The 26,370-nt window shown below is 46.1% G+C and overlaps 1 protein-coding gene across 1 annotated transcript in view; it reads left to right on the top strand.

The window, feature by feature from the left end:
• The window catches only part of LOC141100163 (calcium-binding protein 5-like), a 76,443-nt gene that overhangs the window by 21,382 nt on the left and 28,691 nt on the right, over positions 1 to 26,370 (top strand). The window contains exon 3 of the mRNA XM_073588439.1: positions 6,408 to 6,551. Coding sequence (XP_073444540.1) covers positions 6,408 to 6,551 — 144 coding nt within the window. The remainder of the gene's footprint in view (positions 1 to 6,407; positions 6,552 to 26,370) is intronic.

The following is a 26,370-nucleotide window of genomic DNA, read 5'->3' as shown; positions in this document are numbered from 1 at the left end:
GATAACAGTGACTTTGTCAGGATCCGGTGCCACACATTCTGCACTCACTACATGACCGAGGTAATGTACCTTGGGCTTCAGGAGGTGGCATTTGGAAGGCTTCACTTTCTGGCCAAAGTTGGACAAGGCTTCAAACACCTCAGCCAGGTGCTTCAGATGGTCTTCATAAGTCTTGGAGAAAACAATGACATCTTCAAGATATAACAGAACTGTCTCGAAGTTCTTGTGTCCACGACAGCCCTCCATTAGCCGTTGAAATGTCCCAGGGGCAGTGCAGAGCCCGAACGGCATGTAGTTGAACTCACAGAGACCCATTGGGGTGGTAAACGCTGTTTTCACCTTGTCTGCCTCTGCCACAGGAACCTGCCAATATCCACTAGTGAGATCTAAGGTGGAAAAATAGTTAGCAGTTTTGAGTGCAGCTAATGACTCTTCAATTCTGGGTAATGGGTAGGCATCCTTATGTGTAATGCTGTTAATTTTTCTGTAATCAACACACATTCTCATGGTACCATCTTTCTTTTTCACAAAGACTATTGGGGCTGCCCAGGGGCTACAACTGTCTCTGATCACCCAAGCTTCCTTCATTTCCCGCAACATACTTTTGGCACATTGGTATTGTGTTGGGTGTATAGGTCGGTACCTTTCTTTAATGGGTGGATGATCTCGAGTGGGGATATGGTGTTGAACCCCTTTTGCCTTCCCAAAGTCTAGGGGGTGTTTACTGACTACCCGCTCATATTCCTGAGTCACTCGCTAAACCCCACTCTTTTGGTATGAAGGGGTGGAGTCAGTTCCCACCTGCAGCTGCTGACACCACCCTCCAGCTGCTTTACAGAGCCATTGTCCTCCACCTGGTCGGATGAGACCAAGGGCTCTGCTGCCCGTATTGCATTGTTACTGACAGTAAGCAGCTTAGCAACTGTGGCATACCGAGGTATTGTGGCCTCTTCCTCCCCACAATTCAAGAGGCGTACAGGTACTCTCCCTTTGCGAACATCAACTACCCCTCTGGCTGTCAGGACAGTGGGCCGGCTATCAAAGTACACTGGCTCTACCAATGCTTGGTAATCTTTTCCTCTGAGGCCTATGGCTGCCCGACACCAAATTAACATTTCACATCTGGGGGGTATCGCAATGGGGAAAGGATCACTCACTCTGACGCTGCCAATTTCTCCGCCAGACAGTTCTACCTGCTGTCTTTGCATCAGGGCCTTGATTTCCTTCTGCAGGACTCGTTGTTCACTGGAACCAGCAGTCTCAGCCACCTGTTGCAACAAAACAATAACCTCGGCAAGACAATTTTCAATCACATTAGTATCTAAGGTCATCATTGGATTACATTCTCGTCGATCAATGTCTACAACTATCAGACCTTGAGATTTTAACTCTATTCACCCCACTTTAATGGTAATCTCTTTACATCCTACTTGCGACAAAGACTGACCATTGCTGGCAAATACTGTGAGTTCATCACTTGGGCCGCGCGTAAGTTCAGAGTCAGCCCAATACCGCTTGTAAAGGATATATGGCATAGTTGTCATCTGAGAGCCAGTGTCCAGCAAAACGTTCATGGGGATGCCATCAATCACCACTGTGAGGACCGGTCGTCCTCCAACATACTTGGCTCGCCAGTTCTTTGGGCCTTGTGGCCCTACTCCTGGTGGTTGGCCCTCTGCCCCAGGGGTTGTTCATTTAAATAACAGAACCTTGCAATGTGGCCTGCCTTGTGGCAGTGACGACAGATGGGTCATAGCGATCGTTGTCTCTCCCTAGGCGTGGCGGGATCCTCTTCTTCCGTAGCCATGGGACATCCTCTGGCCTGGAGGCCAGCTGGATCTTCTCCTTGGATGACACCTGCAGGGACTGCAAAGTTTTGGCAAGTGCAGCCATATTTTTGGTCAGCTCCTGGACCTGAAGACGCAGTTCGGCAGAAGGGTCTTTGTCCAGAGTCTGTGCATCAGCCTCCACGGGGCTGAGTGGGAAAGATGCTGCTTCTTGATGGTATGTGATCGCTGGGCGCCTAGGGGGCGCTGGACGGCTGACATTTAGGTCATGCAGCACCCGGATAGCCCTGTCTTTGAAGTCTGCAAAGTCTAGGTCAGGGTTCTGTAGGGTTATGATGCGCAGCTGTGCTCTGTGGGTACTGGATGAGAGGCCCTCAATAAATTGCTCCTTTAACAGTCGTCTCCATCTTTCACACTGTCTGGATCAATCTACTTGATGGCTCGCAGCGCCTCCTGCAAGTTAAGAGCATAGTCCCGTATACTGTCCTGCACTCTTTGCTTACACCCAAAGAATCTCATTTTTATTTCAGCTGCAGTACGGGTGTCAAAGGTGCTTCTTAGCTTAGCCAGGATCTTTTTAACAGTCTTTTTATCAGTGTCCTGCCAGGCTTTTACTTCCCTTTGCGCTGCACCAGTTAGTTGCCCATTAAGGATGTTCACTTTCTGGATTTCGGACAGAGGATACACCTCAAACAAACAGCACAGTCTCTCTTTGAATTCACTCAGGGTATGTGACTCCCCTGAGTACTGCGGTAGCAAGGCCGCTCCCGGTATATAGGGCATGGACAGCGGCATTAAGGGGACTGCTGCGGTTGGCGCTGATTCTTGCGGCGCTCTGGAGGCAGCGCTGGTTGCTGGATGCAACGGCGCTATGGGAGCGGCAGCTGCGCTGGGCCCAGTAGCTTGTGGCACTGTGGGGTTTGCAGTGGCGTCCGCCGCTGCGTCTGCTCTTGCTTCAGACATTCTCTTCCCCCCCTAGTTAACGTTTGGCCAGGCCCTGGGTTGTGCTGGCTTACCGGCTGCTGCTCTGCAGGCTCGATGATCGGGGGACGCCAGGACTTCAGGCCTCCGCTTCTCACTTCCCGCGCGCTGGCCTCTTCCCGCGCAGCACTTCACTTTTTCGTGCTTTTCGGCAGGCTCCGCCCACGACAGCCCGCCCCTGTTGCTTCCCGCGCGCGCCAAGCAGCTGAGTAATGGCGGCAATTGCACAAATAGTCTATGGCACAAAACACAGTCTCTAGCACACAGGACCCGGGGACATCGGGCTCCGTAAATCCTGTTTGTGACGCCAAAATGGATCGCCCGCCAGGGCAGTGGGGTACTCGGTACCGGGCCGGTATCTGAGAGGGAAGTGTCACAGTAGCGGTGACCCGGTCCGTAGCCCTGGGCGTCCATGTAAAAGAATAGTGTGGCTAATGATTAAAGTTTATGAGTGGATGATACGTGACGCCACCTGTGGTGCTCGGCAATGAAGATGTTAAGCCGACGCTGCAAACAGATCCTCTGGGACAGATGGTGTGGTGCAGCAATGATGTTGTAACCCTCCACAGGCAGGGCTGCAGTCCCAGGGCAGAGTAGTTGAAGAGGATAGGTGTTGAGGAAGAGGGTGTAGTGTTTGGCACAGAGATGTAGCAGTGCTGGAGAGTTTGCAGCAAGGACACAATAGGGTGCAGTTTCTTTTACCTTTACTTTGCTTGGTAAATGCAGTCCAGAATTCTAGAATACAGATGGAACAGAGGCTGGCCGGCAAGCAACCTAGGAATTTCTCTATCAGATGGGTTGTGTAGTCTCCTTTCTAGCGCTTATTTTAGGTACTTGCAGTACTGTGTTACACTGCAAGTACTTGTTCTCTTTAGAACTCCCTCATATGGCAGACTGCTGTTGCCTTCTTCTTCTGGCTCACCCATTGCTGTTGTGCCTCCGAGTCTTATGTGGGAACAGAGCATTTACAGCTTCCTATTCCTCCGGTTTCAGTGTCCATACAGCCTTGGAGACCGAGCTCCAGATCATGCGCTATAGCTGGGAATGAGCCTGAACTCTCTGCTCAATCTCCCAGCTCTTCTCCTCCACGTCCAGACACGTTGCCCTCCTCACACGAACTCCTCAATCTCCCTTCCTGGCCCCCAGAGATCAGCTCTTCCCCCCAGTTTTTGGGTTCAGAGCACCCTCTGCTGGCCTGGAGTGGGAGCTGTGTTGTGGTTAACTGCCAGAGAGATCCTTTATTGCTTCCAAGCATGACATCACACTCCCTAGGAGGAAGGCAATGCCATTGTGGCGACCACACTCCTGGGGGCACCACACTAACATATTCCGCAGCGCATTACATTTTGCACACATTATCATCACTGTCCCCGATGGGGCTCACAATCTAGATTCCGTATCAGTATGTGTTTGGAATGTGGGAGGAAACCGGAGTACTCAGAGGAAACCCACGCAAACATGGGGAGAACATGCAAACTCCTTGCAGATGTTGTCCTTGGTGGGATTCAAACCCAGGACTCCAGCACTGCAAGGCTGCAGTGCTATCCACTGAGCCACTGTTCTGTCCCTATATAATAAAATAAAAAAGTATTTATTTCCATTTCCCCATTAGGGTTAGGCTTGGGGCTAAAGTTTGGGTTAGGGTTGGCATTAGGGTTAGGGGTGTGTTGGGGTTAGGTTTGGAGTTACAATTGGGGGATTTCCACAGTTTATGCACATCAGGTGCTCTCCAAACATGACATGGTTTCTGATCTAAATTCCAGACAATTCTGCCTTGAAAAAATCAAATGGTGCTCCTTCACTTCCGAGCTCTGCCATGCGCCCAAACAGTGGTTTACCCCCACATATGGGGTATTGGCATGCTCAGGACAAATTGCACAACAACATTGGGGGTCAAATTTCTCCTGTTCCGCGCGTTTCTTGTGCGTTTTTTGCAAAAAAGACGCGCGTTTTTGATGCGTTTTTCGACGCGAGTTTTCTGGGAACATTGGGGAAGGCTAAAAACGCTCAGCAATGCGGAAATTAATGGGCATGCTACGTTTTTAGCTGCTAAGCGATTCCTGAGCGTTTAAAAACGTATGCGGCACAAAAAGCCAAAAACGCATGCAAATTAATTTGAAGCTTCTTTTAAGCATTTCTGCAGCGTTTGAGCCGGCACAAACGCTGCGGAAATGCTTAAAAAAATGCAACGAGGGTACACAGCCTGAATGTGGTTTTGAGCACCTTAAGGGGTGCAGTTTTTAGAATGGTGTCTCTTTTGGGGACTTTCTATCACATACACCCCTCAAAGTGATGTGGTCCCTTAAATAAAAAATGGTGTTGTAAAAATGAGAAATCACTGTTTTACTTTTAACCCTTATAACTTCCTAACAAAAAAAAAATTTTGGTTACAAAATTGTGTTGATGTAAAGTAAACATGTGGGAAATGTTACTTATTAAGTATTTTGTGTGCCATATCTCTGTGATTTAAGGGCATGAAAATTCAAAGTTGGAAAATTGCAAAATTTTTAAAATTTTCCCCAAATTTCATTTTTTTTTTCACAAATAAATGCAAGTCATATCAAAGAAATGTTACTACTATCATGAAGTACAATATGTCATGAGAAAGCAGTGTCAGAATCACCGAGAACTATGGACGTGTTCCAGAATTATTACCTCGTAAAGGGACAGTGGTCAGAATTGTAAAAATTGGCCCGGTCACTAACATGCAAACCACCCTTGGGGGTAAAGGGGTTAAAGAAAAACTACCAGGCCTGTGAGAGCCAGAATTCTAGAATGAATTCTTGCTGGTTGGTAGGTGATCAAATACTTATTTCATGCAATAAAATGCAATTTCATTATATAAAAATCATGCAATGTGATTTTCTGTTTTTTACTTTTAGTTTCTGTATCTCAAAGTTGAAGTGCACCTACAATAAAAGAGACAGACCTCTCCATTCTTTGTAGGAGGGAAACTGGCAAAATAGGCAGTGTTTCAAATACCGTACTTATTTTTCCCACTGTATGAACTTGATTTCTATCGTGCACTTTCATCAAAAAGAGGGGGTTGCCTGCTTGGGATTACTGCTAAGAGGTGGAGTTGAGAGACGCTAAACAGGATGAGTTAATTCAACATGTGGCCAGTGGGACCATTGCCAGAAACACTGGTGGTCCCATTAGTCAGACCGGACATTTAACTGTCTTTAAACTGACATTCTTTGCTATTTAATCTGAAAGCAACATAATGTAGGAGCTAAGAACCTGATTTCAGTGATATGTCACTTTTTAGGCTGTGTGCTGTAGTCTCAATGGAATCTGTATTTTATCAGCAGGAGTTAATCACTGTAGGACTAGGGCTCACATGCAGACCAGTCAGGCTAATCTGTATAACCCCGCCCCCACCACTGATTAGCAGCTTGCTGACAATTCACAGGAAGCTGCCAGTCACGGGTGTGCTACATCAGACAAAACTACACCAAGCAGCCCAGTAAGTGATACATCCCTGGAATCAGGGTCTCTGTCTCTGCATTATGCTGCTATCAGATTCCATCACAAAAACCTGCTAACAGATTCCCTTAAAAGAAACGGTTGTCTTCATGGGATTTTTTGCACTTCATTCATAAATGTTACATCATCTGATAACTAAATGTCTCTTTTCAGAATTACATGCTGCCTTTTTGGAGTTTGATGCTGATCAAGATGGATTCATTGGCTACAAGGAACTGGGCGAGTGCATGAGGACAATGGGATACATGCCAACTGAAATGGAACTGATTGAGATCTCTCAGCATATAAAAATGAGGAGTAAGTGGTCTTACATGCCCATTGAGCAGTTCTGCTACATTTATGGCTGCCATTGGCGTAGTCAGGGGCCCATATTCACCTGTTAGCCTCAATTTTTCCTCTCCTGACACACTGGGTAACATTGGTACGCTGTGTTTTGGCCAGTACTGAAACTGAGGGACATTTTTTAATTACTTTTACAATTCTACAAAACACACATAATGCTATTACCAGAACAGCACTAGTGTGCTAATTTGTAAAGTGCAGATCTTGAGTACAATCAGTACAGTACGGGAATCCGGTCAAGAACATGGCCGCTGATTTAACAGCATGTGACCACCAGGCCCATCCATACACAGCCACCATTAATAACCTTGCACACAGCATTAGAAACCAGTGTTATTCAATGGAGGCCACTGACGGACTGGTCTGGTCACATGCCCCTTCTTAGTGTCCATGTTCTGGGCCAGAGCACCATACTGTCAGTGGACTCCATAGCAGCAAAGTGAATAAGACCTGACCAATTTTACCCACCGAAAAATTTTCAACTCAAAAATTGATCATTGAAGTATTTCCATTTACTGATTCGCGGCAGACACTTTGCAGTCTCTCTTAGGTACAATGATGAACTCAAAATCTGTAAGATTTGTTGGAAATGTTGCTCCTCATCCCATGTTCTTCTGCAGCAAAATCCCTACGTTGAAAATAAAAAAAAAAAAAATCAGATTTTCCTTAGGGCTAGATCAGATGAGCCTACTTTACATCTGATTGTTGTCATGTACAAGACGGGTAGCATTGGAACAACACACGGACCAGTGTCATTGAATGAACTACTGCAACGGAGAGTTTTTGCCACCCAGACCGGAGGTCCATATGAAAAGAAAATGCTGAATGCTGTAGTCTATTCCATTATATGGATGAGAACGCAATAGGTGCGTAATAAGAATGAATGCCATGTAGACACCAACTGTATGAGATCTGTTTTTAACATATCATTTCAAAGATTACATAGAAAACCGTGTTTCTTGCTTCACTATGCCGTGTGTGTATGGAACTGAATCAGAAGCTCTGCCCACTCCATACAGGGATTTAAAATATACTAATTTTGAACAAAGGGAACAATAAGTGCGTACATAAATCCTTAAAAAGCTAATGTTTATTGATAAATTAAAAAAAAAGGCACCCATATTCCCACAGTGCAAAAAGAACTAAATACCAAATATAAATAACCAATGCTATAGAGGATAAGTCCACTGATGAGATCTGATAGATAAAAGCAGATCATAAAGAGTTAAAGATACTATATACAGTGTGGCCTGCCTTATAGACAGGAAGGTCTATATCAGACTAGCGAAGGTCTGTATTCCCAGATCAATATTGGATTACAGTAATATGTGTACACATGGATAAATTGGTAATCAGGGCCAGATCAGTACTGGATTAGAAGATAATAGATGTCCATATAACCAGATCAATACCAGATTAGAAAATTATACGTATACACCAATATACTCCATAAGAAAGACCAGACCAATACTGGATTAGAAATGTGTATACAGTTGTGGTCAAAAGTTTACATACCCCGGCAGACATTACTGCTTTTTTGGCCTTTTTTGAGAGAATAGGAAAGATAACACCAAAACTTTTTCTCCACTCATGGTTAGTGGTTGGGTGAAACCATTTATTGTCAAACTACTGCGTTTTCTCTTTTTAAATCATAATAACAACCCAAAACATCCAAATGACCCTGATCAAAAGTTCACATACCCTGGTGATTTTGGCCTGATAACATACACAGAAGTTGACACAAATGGGTTTGAATGGCTACTAAAGGTAACATTCTCACCAGTACCCTGTTTGCTTGTAATCAGTGTGTGTGCATAAAAGCTGAGTGAGTTTCTGGGATCCAGATGGACTCTTGCACCTTTCATCCAGCCACTGACATTTCTGGTTTTTGAGTCATTGGGAAAGCAAAAGAATTGTCAACGGATATACGGGAAAAGGTAGTTGAACTGTATAAAACAGGAAAGGGATACAAAAAGATATCCAGGGAATTGATAATGCCAGTAAGCAGCGTTCAGACTGTGATTAACAAATGGAAAATCAGGGGCTCTGTAAAAACAAAATCACTGTCATTTAGACCAACAAAAATTTTGTCCACAATTGCCAGTAAAATTGTTCAGGATGCAAAGAAAACCCCACAAATACCAGCAGCTGAAAAAAACTCTCTGAAAACTAGCAGTGTGGCTGTTTCAAGATGCACAATTAAAAGGCACTTGAAAAAAATGGGCTGCATGGTCGAGTCACTAGAAGAAAGCCATTACTGCGCAAATGCCACAAAGTATCTCGCCTACAATACGCAAAACAGCACAGAGACAAGCCTAAAATCTTCTGGTACAAGATAATTTGTATTGATTTAACTTTTTGGCCACAACCATAAAAGTTACATTTCGGGAGTTGTCAACAAGGCCTATGATGAAAGGAACACCATTTCTACTGTAAAGCACGGAGGTGGATTGCTGATGTTTTGGGGATGTGTGAGCTACGAAGGCACAGGAAACTTGGTCAAAGCTGAAGAAAAGATGAATGCAGCACGTTACCAGCAAATACTGGAGACAAATTTGCAATCAACCCTGAAGCTGCACATGGGACATACTTGGACGTTCCAACATGACAACGATCCAAAACACAAGGCCAAGTCACCTGTCATTGGCTGCAGCAGAACAAAGTGAAGGTTCTAGAGTGGCCATCTTAGTCTCCTGACCTCAATATTATTGAGCCACTCTGGGGAGATCTCAAGTGCACAGTTCATGCTAGACAGCCCAGGAATTTACAGGAACTGGAGGCTTTTTGCCAAAAAGAGTGGGCAGCTTTACCATCTGAGAAAATAAAGAACCTCATCCACAACTACTACAAGATTTCAAGCTGTCATTGATGTTAGAGGGGGCAATACACAGTATTACTAAATGGAGTATGTGAACTTTTGATCAGGGTCATTTGGATGTTTTGGGTTGTCATTATCATTTAAAAAGAGAAAATACAGTAGTTTGATATTAAATGGCCTCACCCAACCACTAACCATGAGTGGAGAAAAAGGTCTAGTGTTATCATTCATATTCTGTGAAAAAAGGCCAAGAAAGCAAAAAATCTGCTGGGGTATGTAAACTTTTGAGCACGCATACACACACACACACACACACACACACACACATATATACAAACACATACAGGTGCATCTCACAAAATTAGAGTATCATCAAAAAGTTAATTTACTTCAGTTCTTCAATGCAAAAAGTGAAACTCAAATATTATATAGAGTCTATTTGAAATGTTTATTTCTGTCATTATCTCAGTAAATTAGAATACTTTATAACACCAGCTTGAAAAAAAAGATTTTAAAATCTGAAATGTTGGCCTATTGAAATGTATGTTTAGTAAATGTACTCAATACTTGGTCGGGGCTCCTTTGGCATCACTTACTGCATCAATGCGGCGTGGCAATGAGGCGATCAGCCTGTGGCACTGCTGAGGTGTTATGGAAGCCCAGGTTGCTTTGATAGCGGCATTCAGCTTGTCTGCATTGTTGGGTCTGGTGTCTCTCATCTTCCTCTTCACAAGAATACCCCATAGATTCTCTATAGGGTTAAGGTCAGGTGAGTTTGCTGGCCAATCAAGCAGTCATACTGTTGTTTTTAAACCAGGTATAGGTACTTTTGGCAGTGTGGACAGGTGCCAAGTATCATGATCACGTGTGTCAGGACGCAGATGTTTCCGCAAGGCGGACCCATAACACACGTGACCCTGGATACACCGCCTCCAGTGGGGCGCATTTAAATAATAAAACGTGCAGGTGGATACGCCGCCTCCACCTGGTGAATTTAGGTATTACACGTTATACATACAATAATCAAATAATAAAGGGGGAACCTGGGAAACTTTAACAATGGTGGGCCCTGCAATAGGGAAAAGGGAATTGGAAACCTCCTGAGCTCCCCTGAGCCAGTGTCCCTGCACTCCTAACGTTCCCTATGCCGGTTTCGCACCGGGCGCCGCACGCGTACCTTAACGCCCTTGCTCACCCTGACCCTAAACCCTCACTAGGGAATGGGTCGGTGCGGAGACTAATCCCACCACTGCACTAATAACACACATGAGGAAAGAGACAATACAGGGGAAACACCACTTAGCTTTGCTCTGTTGCGTGCGCTCCTAGCAACAGAGCCCTCCACCTGAGTGCATCTTCTCCTCCACCCGGATCCATCACCATAACAGGATCCTTCACCTTAGTGCAACCTTGGAGCAGAGTCCAACACCAGTTGCAGCTGCTTATAACCAGAGTCCCAAGGATGAGTTCAGCTGCTGACACGAAGTCGAGCATGCTTGAGTCCAGCTCAGCGGCCAAGTCCCACATGGTGAGTGCCACTCTCCATAGTCGCCACTCCACCAGCCCATGCAGACACTTCCCGCTGACACCATCACTGCGACTCCACCACGCCATGCCAGCCCTTCGTCCAGACACCATAGCTGAAACACATCCCCCCTGGCTAAGCTGCGCAGGACTCCTCACCAGCTCCATCCTTCATCCAGGCTCTCCCACTCAAAGTGAACAATCTCACAATATCACAGGCAGCGATTGCACCCCCTAGCACACCTTTATAGGGTGTCACACCTGATCCCTAATTAAGTGCACAAAAACCTAAAGTGCAATACTGCTAACCACCACCGGGGACAGTCAAGACACCTGGGAACTTTCCAAAGTAAAAAAAGTTCACCCAGTGCAATTAATACCGCCAGATCCCACACTGGATCATGACACCAAGTCCTGCTGGAGAATGAAATTTCCTTCTCCAAAAAGCTTGTCGGCAGAGGGAAGCATGAAGTACTCTAAAATTTCCTGGTAGACAGCTGCGCTGACTTTGGTCTTGATAAAACACAGTAGACCTACACCAGCAGATGACACGGCTCCATAAACCCCCAAACCATCACTGATAGTGGAAACGTCACACTTAGAGGTCAAGGTCCCAGAGTCTGGAGGAAGAGTGGATAGGCCACAATCCAAGCTGCTTGAGGTCTAGTGTGAAGTTTCCATAATCAGTGATGGTTTGGGGAGCCATGTTATCTGCTGGTGTCGGTCCACTGTGTTTTATCAAGACCAAAGTCATCAGGAAGTCCATGTTACTGTTCGGGTTCGGCTGCCCGAACATCTGGTGTTTGTCTTGCTGTCATGAGCATGAAAGCATGGCAAAACACTGCTTCTGATCAGCGGTTAAATCATTTCCGCCGGTCAGAGAGCCACGGTTCCCACACTGTGAAAAGACAGCGAGAGCGCTCAGCTGTGATCGGAGGTGGAAAGTTTACCTTTGGTCACTGGTGTCAGCTGATGGGACTACAGCTCCCATCATCCGACACCTTCTGCCGCTAATAACGAGTGCAGGATTGGCTGATTAGTGTATTCATTAGCCGCTCCTGCGCTGTAAATAAATAATTTTATTTTAAAAAAAACAGCATGGGTCCCCCTCTATTTTCTATAACCAGACAGGCAACCCTCAGTTGTCAGCTTCAGCAAGGTTGGTTATCAAGAATAGAGGGGTCCCCACGCTGTTTTTTTTAAATAATTTTAAAAAACAGCGTGGGGTCCCCCCCATTTTTGACAACCAGCCTTGCTGGTATTCTCAGGTTGGTAAGGGGCCATGGACATTGTTCCCCAGCCTAAAAATAGCAGCCAACAGCTGCCCAGAAAAGCCACATCTATTAGATGTGCCAATTCTGGCGCTTTGCCCAGCTCTTCCCATTTGCCCTATAGCAGTGGCAAGTGGGGTTCATATTTGTTTAATTTACTCATTTATATAGCACCATTATTTCCACAGCCCTTTACAGACATTATTGGCACTGTCTCCGATGGGGCTCACAATCTAAATTCCAGTATGTCTTTGGAATGTGGGAGGAAACCGGAGTACCCGGAGGAAACCCACGCAAACACGGGGAGAACATACAAACTCCTTGCAGATGTTGTCCTTGGTGGGATTTGAACCGAGGACCCCAGCGCTGCAATTACTGAGCCACCGTGCCGCCCATATTTGTGAGGTTGATGTCATTTTTGTATTGTCAGGTGACATCAAGCCCACGGCTTAGTAATGGAGAGGTGTCATAGCCTATCCTAAGACATCTATCCATTACTAATTCTATAGTTATATGGTAAATTAAGGCACAGCCAGAATAAAGTCCTTTATTAGAAATAAAACAAAACACTCTTTTACTTTTTTATTTAAAAATAACAAACACAGTTATACTCACCTAACACCTAATTCCACCTAATCCCTCGTTCCCCTGTAATAAACCAAAACTAAACAAACAACGATGTTCCTCACCTATCTGTTGTACTGTCCCACGCCGTAATCCATGTCTGGGGGAAAAACACTGGTGACTGAACTGGTGCGAACGCAGCCTCAGTGACCGGCAGTGACTTCATCGAGGTTACTGCCGGTCACTGAGGCTGCATTCCCTGCCGAGTTGAACTGCCTCGGAGAGATCCCCATTAGCACCGTGAGAGTTTATTTAGAGAGTATTATTTATGTACTATTCCAAATGTAAAGTGACAGTACCCATGACCGAGCTGCTGTCCTTTTACGCTCTGGCACTTTACAGGAAAACTGTGTCCCAGTCCCAGTGTGCTGTTAAGTGTGCGGTGCACCACACTCACTTGTAGGCCACAGGTCTCCGCTGTTTTCAGGCCTCTATCTTCAGGAGCCAACACACACAACTCAGGGCACACCAAGTTAATTTCAAGAAACAGAATTTTACTGGATAGTTCAAGTGAATCAGGGTGTAGCATGTAGGATAGGACACAACACATCTTGATACCAACCATCCATTCCTCTTAGACTTTCCCTAAGCCCACTGACCACTTCAGCTCCAGGGATTTCCTGTCCAGTCTCGCAGTGCACCCAGGACCTGCAGCCTTCCATTTACACAGTTCACAGTCCATCTTCCCCTGTGCACCAGAGAACACGATGCATGCTTTAGCCCTTATACAGGGCCTTGAGCTCCTGACTTTGCCAGAATGTCGGTATGGGATTCTAGTACACCTCCTCGTACTGCCTTGAACGGTAGGTACATGCTGTCCCTAGCAGCCCACTGCACTTCAACTTGACCTGGTTACTGTACTTCCCTATCTGATTCACTAAGAGAAAGTGCCTGCTTTTCACTAACATTAGCCCCCTTCTACTGTGGGCTAGCCTCCAAACATTAACTGTGCCTTATCTTGTTCCTTCAGCTAACTAGAGTTACCGTATTTTGCGGATTATAAGATACTCCAGATTATAAGACGCACCCCAAATTTTGAGGAGAAAAATAGGAAAATTTTTTTTTTTTTAGCTAAATGGTGGTGCTTCTTATAATCCATGCGTCTTATTGCTTACCGGGGGTGGTGGCTGTGGTGAAGCGGGGTCCCAGGGTTGCTGCTGGAAGAGTCAAGGGTGGAGCGTTGCTGCAGGCCGCAGGCTAGGATGAGGGGGTGTTTGGATGTGCGGTGCGCCGCTACGGGTGTCCGGTGCTGCGGGTGTCTGCCGCTGCGGGTGTCTGATGCTGCAGGGGATCTACCGACATTTTGTGAAAGGCAAGAACCCCTGCAGTTCCATGGTTTCCAATGCGGTGGACTCCGAGATCTTGGTGCCAATATCTCCATCTGCGCATGCGCCTCCCCAGGCAGCCATTTTCCCAGAGTCCACGGCATAGGAATCCATGGAACTGCGGGGGCTCTGGCCTTTCACAAAATGTCGGCAGAGCCACCGCAGCACCAGACAACCACAGCGGCACGCCGCACATCCGATTACCCCCTCATCCCTGCCTGTGGCCTGCAGCAGCGCTCCACTCTTTCCTGCTCCAGCAGCGACGCTGGGTCCCTGCTCCCCTGCGGCCAGTAAGGTATATCCGCATTATAAGACACACCCCGATTTTCCCCAAACTTTTTTTGGGAAAAAAGTGCGTCGTATAATCCAAAAAATACAGTATTTTCCTAAAACAGTCTATACTAAGTCTATTGTCCTTATGCTTAAACTATATACACACTATGCATATTATAGTTTAGATTGCTATATTGACAGTACTTACAGTCATATGTAAAAGTTTGGGCACCCCTATTAATGTTAACCTTTTTTCTTTATAACAATTTTGGTTTTTGCAACAGGTATTTCAGTTTCATATATCTAATAACTGATGGACTCAGTTATATTTCTGGATTCAAATGAGGTTTATTGTACTAACAGAAAATGTGCAATCTGCATTTAAACAAAATTTGACCTGTGCAAAAGTATGGGCACCCTTATCATTTTCTTGATTTGAACACTCCTAACTACTTTTTACTGACTTCCTGAAGCACTAAATTGGTTTTGTAACCTCATTGAGCTTTGAACTTCATAGCCAGGTGTATCAAATCATGAGAAAAGGTATTTAAGGTGGCCACTTGCAAGTAGTTCTCCTATTTGATTCTCCTATGAAGAGTGGCATCATGGGCTCCTCAAAACAACTCTCAAATGATCTGAAAACAAAGATTATTCAACATAGCTTTTCAGGGGAAGGATACAAAAAGTTGTCTCAGAGATTTAACCTGTCAGTTTCCACTGTGAGGAACATAGTAAGGAAATGGAAGAACACAGGTACAGTTCTTGTTAAGCCCAGAAGTGGCAGGCCAAGAAAAATATCAGAAAGGCAGAGAAGAAGAATGGTGAGAACAGTCAAGGACAATCCACAGACCACCTCCAAAGACCTGCAGCATCATCTTGCTGCAGATGGTGTCACTGTGCATCGGTCAACAATACAGCTCACATTGCACAAGGAGAAGCTGTATGGGAGAGTGATGCGAAAGAAGCCGTTTCTGCAAGCACGCCACAAGCAGAGTCGCCTGAGGTATGCAAAAGCACATTTGGACAAGCCAGTTACATTTTGGAAGAAGGTCCTGTGGACTGATGAAACAAAGATTGAGTTGTTTGGTCATACAAAAAGGCGTTATGCATGCGCTGTATTGTTGACCGATGCACAGTGACACCATCTGCAGCAAGATGATGCTGCCGGTCTTTGGAGGTGGTCTGTGGATTGTCCTTGACTGTTCTCACCATTCTCTTCTCTGCCTTTCTGATATTTTTCTTGGCCTGCCACTTCTGAGCTTAACAAGAACTGTACCTGTGTTCTTCCATTTCCTTACTATGTTCCTCACAGTGGAAACTGACAGGTTAAATCTCTGAGACAACTTTTTGTATCCTTCCCCTGAAAAGCTATGTTGAATAATCTTTGTTTTCAGATCATTTGAGAGTTGTTTTGAGGAGCCCATGATGCCACTCTTCATAGGAGAATCAAATAGGAGAACTACTTGCAAGTGGCCACCTTAAATACCTTTTCTCATGATTTGATACACCTGGTTATGAAGTTCAAAGCTCAATGAGGTTACAAAACCAATTTAGTGCTTCAGGAAGTCAGTAAAAAGTAGTTAGGAGTGTTCAAATCAAGAAAATGATAAGGGTGCCCATACTTTTGCACGGGTCAAATTTTGTTTAAATGCAGATTGCACATTTTCTGTTAGTACAATAAACCTCATTTGAATCCAGAAATATAACTGAGTCCATCAGTTATTAGATATATGAAACTGAAATAGCTGTTGCAAAAACCAAAATTGTTATAAAGAAAAAAGGTTAACATTAATAGGGGTGCCCAAACTTTTACATATGACTGTATATTACCCCTATCCCATTACACACTAGATACACAGGAATGCATGACACTATTCACATTACACACTATTGACCTGAATAGTGTCTTCAGGGGTAGGAACATAGCAACACAGTCCACCACTGGTGGCCAATATTTTGCACCTTTGCAAAGGTTTTTATGCCATAATACTCGCGTAAAAAGCTTTGATGAATCGGTCACAAAGTTCTTTTTCCATGTTTACCCTTCATACCCATAATGTGTTTTCCCCCCTATATCTTCCAACCCTTTTTCCCACCAAGTGCAGTAAGGACTTCAAACCATTTGACTATGTGGAACCTAGATGAACGTGAATAGGGCTGTGCTGTCAGAGCAGACACAGTCCATAAACAAAGATGACGCCAATTTTGCAAAGAAAAGTATATATTTTTCTGTTTCTGGACAATGCTTTAATTATGTTTGACAAGTCACATGTACATCAACCTGCAAGAGAAAGAATAAAATACCAGATCAATTAGCAATTACTGTAGATTAAAAGCTTTAGCAGAAAGCTTACTGAAATCATCAGACTTAGCTTTTCACTGGGGACAAGAGCAAATAAGTCTATATTATTTACGGAGGTTGACCTCTGGGAAATGCGGGCCCTGTGGCTTGTGAGACTTCAGCTTCCCTCTAATGAGGTGCGCCAGTGCAAAAATTTATTGTCCCATTTTGATTTGAGTGGTTGCATCAAAATCGGCAAGGCAAGTCTATCAGTCCGTTAAAAAAAAAAAATCACACCACACTCGGATGATATCCAAGTGCAGTCCGAGTTTCAAAGACTGATAAAATGTAGACACTGGAGAAACTTTTTTTTTTTCACCCCACGTCTGACAAAAAGCGATGACACTCTGATCAGAATAATCTGACCCTTTTTCTTGGATAGGGAGAAAACGGTCATGTGACCCTAATTTTTGGCTGTGATTTTCACCAATTTTTCCTTGAAAAATTGCTCAAGGTTTTTCAATTTCCTTGAATGAGGCTTGGACTGAGATTTGGACTTTGACTTGTTCATACCCATTTTGTGGCTCATCCTGTTTTGCTTTGACCTTGTACTTGGAATCATTGTCCTGCTAAAAATGTATGCCAAGTTTTATTTTTATTTTTTTCAGATTATAGTATGACCAAAGCTACCTAAATTATGTTCCAGGCTGGGTTCACACTACTTGTTTTTTTAAAAAAAAACATGAATATAAAAATGTGTATATTTTTAAGAACCCATATAAACTTAGAATTTTTTATCAAAATAATTGTCAACAATAAGACATACAAGCCTTGACTTATAGGGAAGCCACCGATGTCATCCGAGTGCAGTCCAATGGTTTCCGAGGACCCATTGAGTTCCATGGCCGAGAGCGATCCCAATATCAAATGCAATTTGTGCATGCTGTGATTTTTTCCTTACACAGGCTCCATAGAATAACAGTGGTCCAAGTGTAATCCGATGTTTGGTTGGATCGCAGTCAGACCAAAAATACGGTCATCTGCACAAGTCCTAAGGCTCCATAATTAAGGGGTACCAGTACCACAAATAATCAGTTACCCAAGACAGAAAACACAAAGGGGATGATTCATTGAAACTGGTGTGGCACAAACTAGTCTTAAGTAGAGTTGAGCGAAACGGGTCGAAAAATTTCAAAAGTCGCCGACTTTTGGCAAAGTCGGGTTTCATGAAACGAAACCCGACCCTAGGATGAGGTCGGCCACGAGGTCGGCGACTTACGCACCAAAGTCGCGTTTCAAAAGTTTGTTTTGCGCTCTTTTTCAGCCAATCAGGATCCACGGACACTGTGGGCAACGTGATGACATAGGCAGGGGTCACCACCATCTTTCAGAAGGGCATGCAAGTGATTGGCTTGCTTTGGTGGGCGTCACAGGGGGTATAAAAGGGCGTGCACGCCGACCGCCATCTTACTTCTGCCGATCTCAGTATAGGGAGAGGTTGCTGCTGATTCTGTAGGGAGAGCGTTAGGCAGGGAAGAAGACAAAAAACTGCTTCTGCTGCTAGCGATTTGGCCTGCACAACACACCAGTCACTGTGTGTGCAGTGCAAGGGGAGGCTATATAGTGGTGTATCAGTGGTGTTGGTTGTTGAGCTGCCTTCTAAGGCTTCCTGACATTCCTGCATTGCTGTTTACCCACTGCTCTGCAAACTGCTTTTTTAAAAGCAATCCCAATTTTTTTTTTTGTCCTGCTGAGAAGAAAAAAAAACTGCTTCTGCTGCTAGCAATTTGGCCTGCACAACACACCAGTCACTGTGTGTGCAGTGCAAGGGGAGGCTATATTGTGGTGTATCAGTGGTGTTGGTTGTTGGGCTGCCTTTTAAAGCTTCCTGACAGGCTGGCATTGCTGTTTACCCACTGCTCTGCAAACTGCTTTTTTAAAAGCAATCCAATCTCCCTTATCCTCTAGTCACTTTTGTCACAGCTGTGCCATCGAGCCTGTGACATAGCGCTCAGATATCAGTGGGCCTCACACAATCCAAAAGTGTCCAGTGTCCACAAGTGTCAGCAGAAATTCAAAATCTCCCTTATCCTCTAGTCACTTTGGTCACAGCTGTGCCATCGAGCCTGTCACATAGCGCTCAGATATTCATTGGGCCTCACACAATCCAAAAGTGTCCAGTGTCCAAAAGTGTGTGCAGAGATTCAAAATCTCCCTTATCCTCTAGTCACTTTGGTCACAGCTGTGCCATCGAGCCTGTCACATAGCGCTCAGATATTCATTGGGCCTCACACAATCCAAAAGTGTCCAGTGTCCAAAAGTGTGTGCAGAGATTCAAAATCTCCCTTATCCTCTAGTCACTTTGGTCACAGCTGTGCCATCGAGCCTGTCACATAGCGCTCAGATAGTCATTGGGCCTCACACAATCCAAAAGTGTCCAGTGTCCAAAAGTGTGTGCAGAGATTCAAAATCTCCCTTATCCTCTAGTCACTTTGGTCACAGCTGTGCCATCGAGCCTGTCACATAGCGCTCAGATATTCATTGGGCCTCACACAATCCAAAAGTGTCCAGTGTCCAAAAGTGTGTGCAGAGATTCAAAATCTCCCTTATCCTTAGTCACTTTGGTCACAGCTGTGCCATCGAGCCTGTCACATAGCGCTCAGATATTCATTGGGCCTCACACAATCCAAAAGTGTCCAGTGTCCAAAAGTGTGTGCAGAGATTCAAAATCTCCCTTATCCTCTAGTCACTTTGGTCACAGCTGTGCCATCGAGCCTGTCACATAGCGCTCAGATATTCATTGGGCCTCACACAATCCAAAAGTGTCCAGTGTCCAAAAGTGTGTGCAGAGATTCAAAATCTCCCTTATCCTCTAGTCACTTTGGTCACAGCTGTGCCATCGAGCCTGTCACATAGCGCTCAGATATTCATTGGGCCTCACACAATCCAAAAGCGTCCAGTGTCCAAAAGTGTGTGCAGAGATTCAAAATCTCCCTTATCCTCTAGTCACTTTGGTCACAGCTGTGCCATCGAGCCTGTCACATAGCGCTCAGATATTCATTGGGCCTCACACAATCCAAAAGTGTCCAGTGTCCAAAAGTGTGTGCAGAGATTCAAAATCTCCCTTATCCTCTAGTCACTTTGGTCACAGCTGTGCCATCGAGCCTGTCACATAGCGCTCAGATATTCATTGGGCCTCACACAATCCAAAAGTGTCCAGTGTCCAAAAGTGTGTGCAGAGATTCAAAATCTCCCTTATCCTCTAGTCACTTTGGTCACAGCTGGGCCATCGAGCCTGTCACATAGCGCTCAGATATTCATTGGGCCTCACACAATCCAAAAGTGTCCAGTGTCCAAAAGTGTGTGCAGAGATTCAAAATCTCCCTTATCCTCTAGTCACTTTGGTCACAGCTGTGCCATCGAGCCTGTCACATAGCGCTCAGATATTCATTGGGCCTCACACAATCCAAAAGTGTCCAGTGTCCAAAAGTGTGTGCAGAGATTCAAAATCTCCCTTATCCTCTAGTCACTTTGGTCACAGCTGTGCCATCGAGCCTGTCACATAGCGCTCAGATATTCATTGGGCCTCACACAATCCAAAGTGTCCAGTGTCCAAAAGTGTGTGCAGAGATTCAAAATCTCCCTTATCCTCTAGTCACTTTGGTCACAGCTGTGCCATCGAGCCTGTCACATAGCGCTCAGATATTCATTGGGCCTCACACAATCCAAAAGTGTCCAGTGTCCAAAAGTGTGTGCAGAGATTCAAAATCTCCCTTATCCTCTAGTCACTTTGGTCACAGCTGTGCCATCGAGCCTGTCACATAGCGCTCAGATATTCATTGGGCCTCACACAATCCAAAAGTGTCCAGTGTCCAAAAGTGTGTGCAGAGATTCAAAATCTCCCTTATCCTCTAGTCACTTTGGTCACAGCTGTGCCATCGAGCCTGTCACATAGCGCTCAGATATTCATTGGGCCTCACACAATCCAAAAGTGTCTAGTGTCCAAAAGTGTGTGCAGAGATTCAAAATCTCCCTTATCCTCTAGTCACTTTGGTCACAGCTGTGCCATCGAGCCTGTCACATAGCGCTCAGATATTCATTGGGCCTCACACAATCCAAAAGTGTCCAGTGTCCAAAAGTGTGTGCTGAGATTCAAAATCTCCCTTATCCTCTAGTCACTTTGGTCACAGCTGTGCCATCGAGCCTGTGACATAGCGCTCAGATATCAGTGGGCCTCACACAATCCAAAAGTGTCCAGTGTCCACAAGTGTCTGCAGAAATTCAAAATCTCCCCTGTCCTATAGACACCTTGTACCTTGTTTTACATTACTATATAGTTTGTTGGATTTTGTCTACATTTCTACCAAAAATGAGGAAGGCTGGTGGAAGAGGCCGTGGAATTGGGCGGGGGTTGGCAGCTGGTAATGATGGTGTTGGTGGTGGATCTGATGGTAGCGGCAAGAGCAAAATAGGACCGAATGCAGGAGGTGCTGAGCCTGCGTCATCGTCTGGCTACATAAGGCCTCGAACGCTTAGTTTTCTAGGAGTTGGCAAACCGCTTTTAAAGCCAGAGCATCAGGAAAAAGTTTTGTCTTACATTGCTGACTCAGCCTCCAGCTCTATCACCTCCTCTTCTTCAGTTGTAAAAAGTAAAAGCACTGAGTCGTCATTGGAGGCTCATGTTCATGAACCACACCTTTCCTTGTGTCCTTCACCCCAACCAAGATTGAAGGATGACGCAGGCCATACTACTGATTACTCCATGGAGCTGTTTTCACATACCATGCCTGGATTATCAAGTGAAATGGTGAATTACCCAGGCCAAGATGAATCTGACATGGAGTGCACTGATGCACAGCCGCTGATGGATGATTCTGCTGGTACATTCACTCAGAGCACTACATTGTCCTCGCAGTGTACAGAGCCAGATTCTGACCCTAATGAGACTCAGGTGCCCCTTCCCGCACACTATACCACCATACACGGTGACACAGAGGAAGGTGCACATGACATAGAAGAGGAGGTGATGGATGACCCAGTTGTTGACCCAGATTGGCATCCATTGGGGGAAGAGGGTGCTGCTTCCAATAGCTCAGATGAGGAGCATCCACAGCAGACATCGACATCGCAACAGCTGTTATCTGGCAGGCCCGGAGCACTCCAAAGACAGGTTCCAAACATCAAAAGAGTTGCTGGACAGCTTGTCCAGAGGGTCAAAAGATCACAGCGTGCTAGGCCGCAAAATGTCTGCCAAAGTAGGAAGAGTGCAGTGTGGCACTTTTTTGAACAAAATCCTCATGATCAGGCCAAGGTTATCTGTAAGAAGTGCGCAAAGACCTTTAGCCGAGGGAAAAATCTGAAAAATTTGAATACCAGTTGCATGCTTAGACATTTAACCAGCATGCACTTGCAAGCGTGGACACAACACCAAACCTCAAGTGCCACATGTGCAACTGATCACAACGAAGGTAGTCAGCAACGCTACATTGTTTCCCCCACTGTAAGCCCACCGGTTAGCACAGCAGCAAATGTTGAGGTGTCGTTGCAAGGCCACAGCAGTCAGGGAATCCCACTGTTATATCAACGAAAGACTGATTCTAGGCCATCAGAAAGAACACCAACTCCATCACCATCATCAACCCTCTCTCAGTCCGCCCTGTCCACCGCTACTTCCACCATATGCAGCTCTCAAGTCCAGCTCACCCTCCCAGACACTATGAGTAGGTCAAGAAAGTACTCAGTCTCTCATCCGCGTACACTGGGTTTGAAAGCCCACATTGCCAAACTAATCTCGTTTGAGATGATGCCCTTTCGGTTGGTGGAAAGCACAGCTTTCCGCGAACTCATGGCCTATGCAGTACCACGCTATGACCTACCCAGTCGCCACTTCTTCTCTCGCAAAGCCATCCCAGCCCTCCACCATCATGTGAAAGACCGCATTGTCCATGCACTCAAGCAGTCAGTGAGCGGAAAGGTGCACCTCACAACTGATGCATGGTCCAGTCGGCATGGCCAGGGCCGTTACGTGTCCATCACTGCGCACTGGGTTAATGTGGCGGATGCAGGGTCCACAGGGGACAGCGGTGGTGGTACAGTGCTGCCTAGCCCACGGTATAGGAAACAGTTGGCTGTAGGCATTCGACCCTCCTCCTCCTCCTCCTCCAGAAGCGAAAGCTCGTCCACAGAGCGCAGTCGTACGAGCACTCCATCTGCAGCTGCCACTGTTGCACACGATGTGTCCCCCTATCGAGCAGCTAGTGGAAAGCGTCAGCAGGCTGTGTTGCAGATGATGTGTTTGGGCAACAGACACACCGCCGAGGTGCTGGCCGAGTACTTGAAGCGACAAACTGAGTCATGGCTGGGCAGTGTACATCTTGAGGCAGGCAAGGTAGTTAGTGATAACGGCCGTAATTTTGTGGCAGCCATAGCCCTTTCAAAACTCAGCCATATACCTTGCTTGGCTCACACCTTGAACCTGGTGGTGCAGTGCTTCCTCAAAAATTATCCAGAGTTAACAGCCCTGCTCCAGAAGGTGCGAAGACTGTGCGCGCACATCCGCCGGTCGCCTGTACACTCCGTTCGTATGCAGAAGCTGCAGCGATTGCTCCACCTTCCCAACCACCGCCTCATTATCGACATTGCAACAAGGTGGAACTCCACCCTGCACATGGTGGAGCGGCTGTGCGAGCAGAGGCAGGCCATAATGCATTTGTGGGAGGATACACGGCCAGGCACTTTGAGAGCAGACATGGAGTTGACAGGTGTGCAGTGGTCGAAGCTGAAAGACCTCTGTAAAGTCCTTCAGTGTTTTGAGGAATGCACATGGCTGGTAAGCGCAGACGACGCCATCCTAAGCATGAGCATCCCACTTATGCGTCTGCTCATGCAAACTTTGACGCACCTTAAGGAGCAGGCGTCTGCAGCCAATGTTGATGAGGAGGAAGAGGAGGAGGGAATCCTTGATGACATTCAGCCATTGTCTGCTCAGGGACCTCTCCTGGACGAGGTGGAGGAAGAAGAGGAGGAGGAGGAGGATGATGGGGATGATTACTTAGGGGAGGAGGATGCATCTCGTGGGGCAAGTGAAAATGTTGGCGTGGCAAGGTCTGGTACAGGGTTTGTGCGTGACTGGAGGGATGTGGATTTGCCAGAAAGTGCTCCTCCAACCAGCACTCGCAGTGCATCATTGACACCAGGAACATTGGCCCACATGTCAGATTATGCCTTGCAGATCCTAAAAAGGGACCCACGCATTGCCAAAATGATGAACGATGACGACTACTGGTTGGCCAGCATCCTGGATCCACGCTATAAAAGCAAATTACAAAACATCTTGCCACAGGAGAACCTTGACCTAATATTGGCTAATAAACAAGCAACTCTGGTAAATCGGTTGCTTGAGGCATTCCCAGCACACAGCAGCGGTGATGGTTCTCACACGAGCCGTACGGGCCGGGGGCAGCTTGGCAGAGGTGTTCGTGGTGCACACAGCAGAAGTGGCGTTGGAGACAGGGGTTTCATGACAATGTTGTGGACTGATTTTTCAAGTACCGCTCACACAACTGGTAATACTGCATCGATGGAAAGTGACAGGAGACAGCAGTTGTCAACTATGGTTACAAACTACTTTTCCTCCCATATCGATGTTCTCCCACACAGGTCATTCCCCTTTGACTATTGGGCCGCTAAACTGGACACCTGGCCTGAATTGGCACAATATGCCTTACAGGAGCTCGCTTGCCCAGCTGCAAGTGTGCTATCGGAAAGAGTCTTCAGTGCAGCTGGATCAATCCTGACAGAAAAAAGGACCCGTCTGTCAACCCAAAATGTGGATGATCTAACCTTCATTAAAATGAACCACGCATGGGTTTCCAAGGATTTTGTCCCACCTTCCTCTGATGACACATAGGGTGACAGAAAAATGGCTTGCTTTGGTCCACCTCTTCCTGGGACTTGACCTATTTCACCTTTTGCATCAGCTGAATGTCCAACATCAACATATGCCACTTTCTAAAACTCCCTAACTGTGCTGCCTCCCCCTCCATGCCCGGGGTCACCACCTAGCGCACGACACCGTGCGAGTGCCGTTGCCCTGGACAGGTGGGTAGGCCGACTCTTGGGCGCGGGCACTGGTACAGGGTCCTTCATAGTGCAATCAAGTGTCTCTGATGGTGGTGGTGCACACCCGCCGTCAGACACACCGCCGTACTATGAGGGGCCCAGTGCCAGTACCGACGCCCACGAGTGGGCCCCCCTCGCTTGGGCAGGGCCCCAGCATTTGCAATCTTTACCTCTCCCTGCTCCTCCGCTGTGTAGTCTGGGCCGTCAAATCCATACTGTGCCTGACACCGTCTGAGCCTGCCTCCTGATGTATAGACATATATTTTGAATGTGTACGCTATCCATACATGTTATCTGGGGATACGGTACCCTTTCTAACCTTTGTGCAATCACGTGCAATCCATACTGGGCCTAACACCGTCTGAGCCTGCCTCCTGAGACATATATTTTGAATGTGTACGCTATCCATACATGTTATCCGGGGAAACGGTACCCTTTCTAACCTTTGTGCAATCACGTGCAATCCATACTGGGCCTAACACCGTCTGAGCCTGCCTCCTGAGACATATATTTTGAATGTGTACGCTATCCATACATGTTATCCGGGGATACGGTACCCTTTCTAACCTTTGTGCAATCACGTGCAATCCATACTGGGCCTAACACCGTCTGAGCCTGCCTCCTGAGACATATATTTTGAATGTGTACGCTATCCATACATGTTATCCGGGAAACGGTACCCTTTCTAACCTTTGTGCAATCACGTGCAATCCATACTGGGCCTAACACCGTCTGAGCCTGCCTCCTGAGACATATATTTTGAATGTGTACGCTATCCATACATGTTATCCGGGGAAACGGTACCCTTTCTAACCTTTGTGCAATCACGTGCAATCCATACTGGGCCTAACACCGTCTGAGCCTGCCTCCTGAGACATATATTTTGAATGTGTACGCTATCCATACATGTTATTCGGGGATACGGTACCCTTTCTAACCTTTGTGCAATCACGTGCAATCCATACTGGGCCTAACACCGTCTGAGCCTGCCTCCTGAGACATATATTTTGAATGTGTACGCTATCCATACATGTTATCTGGGGATACGGTACCCTTTCTCACCTTTGTGCAATCACGTGCAATCCATACTGGGCCTAACACCGTCTGAGCCTGCCTCCTGATGTATAGACATATATTTTGAATGTGTACGCTATCCATACATGTTATCTGGGGATACGGTACCCTTTCTCACCTTTGTGCAATCACGTGTAATCCATACTGGGCGTGGGAACGGCTGGCGAGCTGTTAAGCAAGCTACAGCACCTGTGGTTTGCACACGTAAGTTTTTCATTTTTTCAGGAATGACGGTTAGGCCTAATTCCGGAACTGCGGTTGACCTGCACTTACTGGGAAATCATTGTTCGCGGGTAATAATTGTAATCAGTGATCCCCATCACTAACGTTGTTCAGCGGGTTATCTGCACCTGTAAGCGACAAACGCTGGCCTTTTCAGTGTAGCGCACATGCAGCCACGGACATGTAAGGGCATGACACACCAGTTATTGGCCAATCTCATGTGCCAGAGCCTCACGTGTCC

The sequence above is a fragment of the Dendrobates tinctorius genome, unplaced genomic scaffold (genome assembly GCF_039654945.1).
Source record: "Dendrobates tinctorius isolate UK_male_01 unplaced genomic scaffold, ASM3965494v1 ptg000103l, whole genome shotgun sequence".
In the NCBI taxonomy this organism is placed as follows: Eukaryota; Metazoa; Chordata; class Amphibia; order Anura; family Dendrobatidae; genus Dendrobates; species Dendrobates tinctorius.
Note: the sequence above shows the minus strand (reverse complement) of the source record. Positions and strands in the feature narration are given on the sequence as shown.